The following is a 6,000-nucleotide window of genomic DNA, read 5'->3' as shown; positions in this document are numbered from 1 at the left end:
TGGGACCCCAAGGGGACAGACAGGGCCGAACGTACATGCAGTAACTCTTCAAACACCATTCCTTGGTGATGGCGACTCTTCTACTTCTTCCTCGGGGGAGAGGCAGAGGAGGATGAGGAAGACCGTGAAGACGGCTTCCTGCCTGGGCTACTTTCCTGGGTGTGTCATCCGCTCTCCCTTGGCACAGAGCCATAGGGTGAAGATACAACCACCTCTCTACCAGAGGGTGGTGGGGAAGAGACCTGTGCAGGAGTGAGGGATGCAGAGCGCTCTGTAGAGCTGTGGGAGAGGCATTTCTTCAGCATACCCCTGGAGAAATGTGCACAAAACTTGCAGAAACTGCGGTTCACCAGTGCTTCCTTTGCGAGATATGGCACCAGGCAGGAAGAGCATTTGCCATGTTTATCCTCAACAGGCAGAATGGCCTTGCATGTGTACAGTAACAATGTACAGGTGCTGCCTCAGTCTGCTTAGAGACAGCAACGGGGCTGTTCAAGACCCGAATAAGACCAGACCGGACTTGGTACCAGACCGGAGATGTAAGCACCGGTCAGTAGCGTGTCGGAAGCGGGATGGCACTGGTTCGGTTTGGTTCGGTACTGGTTCAGTGACTGCAGCACTGGGTCAGTACGGTTTGGTACCGGGAAGGAACCGGGACTGTTCAGTGACTTTTAGCACTGGGTCGGAACCAGGATGGTACCGGCTCGGTTCGGTGCGGTACAGTACAAAGTCAGCCGACTTACGTTGCTTGATCCCTGGGAAGGAGCGACTCAAGCCACTGGCTTCATGCGGGGCACAAGGCCACAGTGGGACATAACAAACAACAGGCTGCAGTGCACAAATACGTGTAATTAGTAATACAGCGATTATTTTTAATCACATATTTGTGTAAAAACACAATAAATGCAAAAATCTATAGCAGAAAAAGTAACAAGTACTTCTCTGAATAGGCTCTCCTTTCAGGTCAGTTCGTGAAAGGAAAAATGGCACAGAGATCTGTGCGTGCAGTCCTTTATGACTTGCATCACAGGCTCGGCAAAACGGCCGGATTAACGCAGGGGCTTTAGGGGCTGTAGCCCAGGGCCTCAGATTTTGAGGGGCCCCCCAAAAATCATGTCTGTATGTATCGGAACAACAGGTATGTTTTTACCAAGCCATATTGCGTTAGAGGAGCAGGGACTGCCTGATCATATGACTTGACCTGCAATCAAGTCACGTGCCACTTTTATCAGGTGTGCTATGCTTGTGCCAATTTGGCCAATTTGGCCTTGCACAACTTACTGATATCGTACAGCTTTCTTAAACTGGGTTTCCATTAAGTTTTTAGGTTGTCTTAAAACACATACTATCCTTGTATTATTTGCTAAACATTTTTTGACTGCATATACTGTATATTTACTACAAACCTATTATACATGTACATATTCGTAAGACAACACAATTCCAGATAACCTGCTATTACGACAAAAGAGTCTGCAGTTTGCATTTCCCATTTTGTATTTGAAACTGCCAGTAACTAACGCTGTGGCCAATGCTCATTCTCAAAACTGGAGCTAATGCAAACATCGAATCAGGTAAAATATGGATCAGCTAAGACTGAATAATTTGACATTAATGTTAATCGAGCGTGGTGGTAGTAAAACAGTAAAGGGAAGCAAATGAATATGCAAAGAGGGGCCCCCAAAACGAGAACAGCGCTGGGCCCTCGTTAAAATGAATCCGGCCCTACTCGGCGGAGCAGCTTTGTTATCTTATTCAGGTTTCAGGTCTTTAGGAGGTAAATACTCATTCAGTAATGGTTACATTTCATACTTGAAAGGGAACTAATTGTACACTGAGTTCTTGGACTGTTGAAAGACATTCCCTCATTTTGTAATGGTCAGATTTTTTAAAAACGTTGCAATTTGTTGTTTGTCCTTGTCACTATTTGTAAGACCCAACACTATTTGTAATAAAAGCCTTGCCATGTTTTAGCATATTGTGATAAAAATAGGAATATCTGCTTTTCCATGGGGATTATTGCTGTTATAAACTTACACACACGGAACATGTTAAATGTGTGTTCAATCAAAAAGGTATGCAGAGCAGGCATTGTGGTGTGTTTAATCCATATCATGTATTCTGTATTACCTCTCCTAGTTTAGGAGGCACTAGTTTAGTATATTCCTAGTGTTTAAGCCATCCCCGCATCTTAGCTAATAAAAAAAAAAAAAACTAGCTTCCATTCCATTAGGTTTTTATAAATTGTGACGAGACAAATTGCAAAAACTGTGACAAAATATCACATTAAAAAAACATGAGAGCCTTTCCTGCTCTACTCACACATACTTGAGACACACACCATACTCACTTTTAAATGGGGCTTACACTGCTGCCAGCCCCTCTCTCCTTTTCAACAAGTGCCAGGGAAGAGTGTTCAGCTCTGGTTCCCATTGTTCTGACTGTCCTCAAGACTGGCAGTCTGCCTACCCACAAGCACTCCTTTGACATTGGAATTCCAATATAGGACTGAACCAATGTTTTCAATACAAGCACTTTGTGCAAACAGCTGCACAATTTAACTTTCTAATAGTAATGCTCTTACACAATTAACGCGGTGCTGCAAGCGAAAATGTGCAGCGATGCAACAAAATGAATAGATACTTTTGATAAGTATCTTTCAGACCACAGGCAACACGGGAGCGACACCAGGGCAGCACTGGAGCGAACCGAAATAAATAGGATTGAATCCTATTTTTTGCGATTTGATGCGTGACAACTAGGAATTGACCAATCAGAGAACAGCTTCAATTCACGTCATCCAGCAGGTTGCAGCAGTATCCAACAGAGAAAAAATAATACTTGCCGTGGAAAAATACCCAGAGTTTTACGACAAAGATCATCTCAATTATAAAGATGCAGATTTGAAAGGTATTATATAGGAGGCTATTTCGAAGGAACAGGATAAGCCTGAAATTCATGCTTTATTGCCATATGCTGAAATACCGTGTTAGTTTTTGAAATGTCACATATTTCAATTTTTGTCAGTTTTTCGTTAAGTATATCAACATCTGCAAAGTAATATGTAATTCAATATGTTAGCATAACATTATTCAGCAGGTTTCATTTGACTTCATAAAGCAAAATGAGTTCATTCTATAGGGTGATGCAAAAAAGGCAATGATTTCCAATTGACTATAAAATGATTTTTAAAAAAAATATATAAAAAATTAAAAAATTTAAATAAAACATAAAAGCTCATAGATTTCTTTATTCATTTGTTCGGTTGTAGCAAATACTTCCAGAAATCTCACCTGTTGTGTGCTTTCACTGAAGAGCGACTGTTTTGGAGCGAATTCTCTCGGTCTGTATTCCAAACTTGTACTTCCAGAGCTTCGTTTCACACTGTATTTAGACTATATAAACTGTAATTAGACTATATAATGCAACACCTTTTTTAAATTTTGTGTATACAGTTGTGGCAGACTCATTCATTAGAACCTAATTAAAGAAATGTAGCTTTGTGTTTCTGAAGCGTTATTAAACACTAACTATCCCAGTTGACAAATCAAGGCCGACTGCAGTAGTTTAATAATACCATATTATAACAAATGCTCAAAAAAGAAAATGTTTAATTCATAAGCTTTAACTTGAGAGTATACAAACCATATAACTGTGTTTTATTAATAAGCTTCTCTGGTGTTATCCTGTAATGTACCTTACATACAGAGCCAAATGAAGCCTGCATGCTCCTATAAGTGTGGCTAATTAAACAGCTGTGGACCTTAATACTGTCATAATCATAAAATGTGGCCATTACATGCATTTGTTTCTAAGAAATAAAGTGCCCAAGTCAGAGCACACCTGAAATCAGCCCAAACAAAATACAAATAACAAAGAAATACAATTACAAATAAAAAACAGACACATCTGCCATAACATTGTAAATAGGGAGCAGGGACACCACAGAATCCAGCACAGGACAAGGTGTTTAAATCGTCCTGGAGGAACACAGGCCCGTTCCTCACTGACTTCTCCTTCTCATTCATTCAGGGAAGGCCCTAAAGGTCAATGCTGAAAATGCACTCCTCCAACACTTCTAATATGTACGTGTACCTGCAATGTTTTGGCAACTCCCTTGTGAAAACCCAAATTGGATCTATGACGTGCACTGGGGCAACCAAACCAGAACGACTGAAATCATCATAAAACTGCAATTTAAAAACTTTGAAATGGCATTGTGAATCGATTTAGGGAAAGGGGGATAGTTATAAATATACAACATGTTTCTTTCCAATTGCCAAAACGTTCTGCCTGCTGCACTGTGCTATCCAGAATGTTTTGAGCTCGCAAAATGATGCTGCAGTGTGATAGAAACTTCACTGAAAAGCCAACCGCAGGATTTATTTTTTCCTTCTTAAAACCTTAAACTGTGATCAAAATAACTTGTTTAATCTAATTTCTAATGAATTCAGCTGGTGTCAACACTCCAAATCTGATTATCGGTATGTTTTCTGTGTGGAGATACAGTGTTTTTCAATAAGCCACTTTACCCTATAGGGTGATCCACTGTTTTCACATCTCACAACTTCAGAGGCTCAGAGAAAAGAACTCAAGCATTGTTACATACGGGTAGCACTTTATTGTACAATGGTATATACAGAAAAGGTAGAGAGATACAGATTTAATCAGTATAAGGCCTCGTACCATATTCAAAGATTTTTGCATTGAAGGTTGCGGTTATTGGTTCATTAAATACGAAGAGCTTTGAAAATGAACAAACATAAATACAAATAATAAATCAACTCAATTAGAGAGAGCACTGTTTGGATTTCTGAGTGAAATAGCAAGACACTGACATTTATTTTTCCATTTCAAATCTTCCTAACTGTACTTCACACAAAACTAACAAACAGAAACACTTTAGTTCTGTGTAATTTACGACCTTTCAGTGGTCCATTTCACGTCTGCCTAAAGCCTTAAAAAACAACCTTTTATAAGTGTCATGATTTTAAAATAGTATGTTTCATATTAAGGGAAACATTTCCTTTCTGTTGCGTGGTTTTTGTATAGATTTTAAGGCTTTTTGGTCTTGTTTTCTTGGTTTGCCTGATTAGTCTGAAATCTGCTGCATTGGTTTGAGGTTGGGAGAGACCTAGTGGAAAAAAAAGGAACAGATAGTTAAAATTACTACAAGGACTAAACAAAGATTGTAAACAGCTGCATTACTGTAAGTAACAGACCAGTCTGTGTAAATGGGCTGTCCATCACATGACTGATGAGTTTGTTTTAGAAACAATATTTCAGTCCCTCTGGTCTCAGTGGTTCTCTTATTAGGTAGTAGTTGTTCGCTTGGCTTTTCATATGCAGACCAGTAACCCCCCCCACCCCACCCCCCCCCCCCCCACCCCCCACACACACACTGAAGCAATAAACTGTGGATACACCATGAAAGTTCATGGAGTAAAGTAGTTCTTCCTCGAATGACAATGACCCAGTAATCTGTCTACAGCCACTCTCATTAGTGAAACCACCACAGCACACCTGGAACATTCAGGAAGTATTCCTTTTATATCAACAAGTACATATGCATGGAACAGAAAGTATGTTTTAACCTAAGATGAACAGCTGAATTTGGAGAATTACTTTTCTTAGATCTTCTGTAACTTGGTTAGATTTGTCATTGGATTTGAATGAATGCAAGACAGAATCCAATTTTTTTTAAAATAATAATAATAATAATAATAATAATAATAAATTTCCCTCAGCAGCAAATATGAAACAGTTATTTGATGCTAGATCTCTCAATATTTGTTGTGTATCATAAGGTATTCATTGCTATTATTTTTAATGTCAAGTCTGATTTGGGGTTCCTGTCCTCGCACAGTAAGACACCTTTACTCTGCCAAACTGATCTAGGACTCAAACAGTCCAAGATTATCTGGGATACAGTGATAGCAACTCCATTTACCAATATTTGCAGGACACAAGATCCCACAGGAAAACAGTGCAAAAGTGATT

At 39.5% G+C, this 6,000-nt stretch overlaps 1 protein-coding gene across 1 annotated transcript in view; it reads right to left on the bottom strand.

Annotated features, from left to right (window-relative positions):
- Positions 1-4,598: 4,598 nt before the first annotated feature.
- The window catches only part of LOC117404103 (succinyl-CoA:3-ketoacid coenzyme A transferase 1, mitochondrial), a 63,649-nt gene continuing 62,247 nt past the window's right edge, over positions 4,599-6,000 (bottom strand). Inside the window, exon 17 of the mRNA XM_059007828.1 lies at positions 4,599-5,134. Coding sequence (XP_058863811.1) covers positions 5,093-5,134 — 42 coding nt within the window. The 3' untranslated portion in view covers positions 4,599-5,092. The remainder of the gene's footprint in view (positions 5,135-6,000) is intronic.

The sequence above is a fragment of the Acipenser ruthenus genome, chromosome 1 (genome assembly GCF_902713425.1).
Source record: "Acipenser ruthenus chromosome 1, fAciRut3.2 maternal haplotype, whole genome shotgun sequence".
Lineage (NCBI taxonomy): Eukaryota > Metazoa > Chordata > Actinopteri > Acipenseriformes > Acipenseridae > Acipenser > Acipenser ruthenus.
Note: the sequence above shows the minus strand (reverse complement) of the source record. Positions and strands in the feature narration are given on the sequence as shown.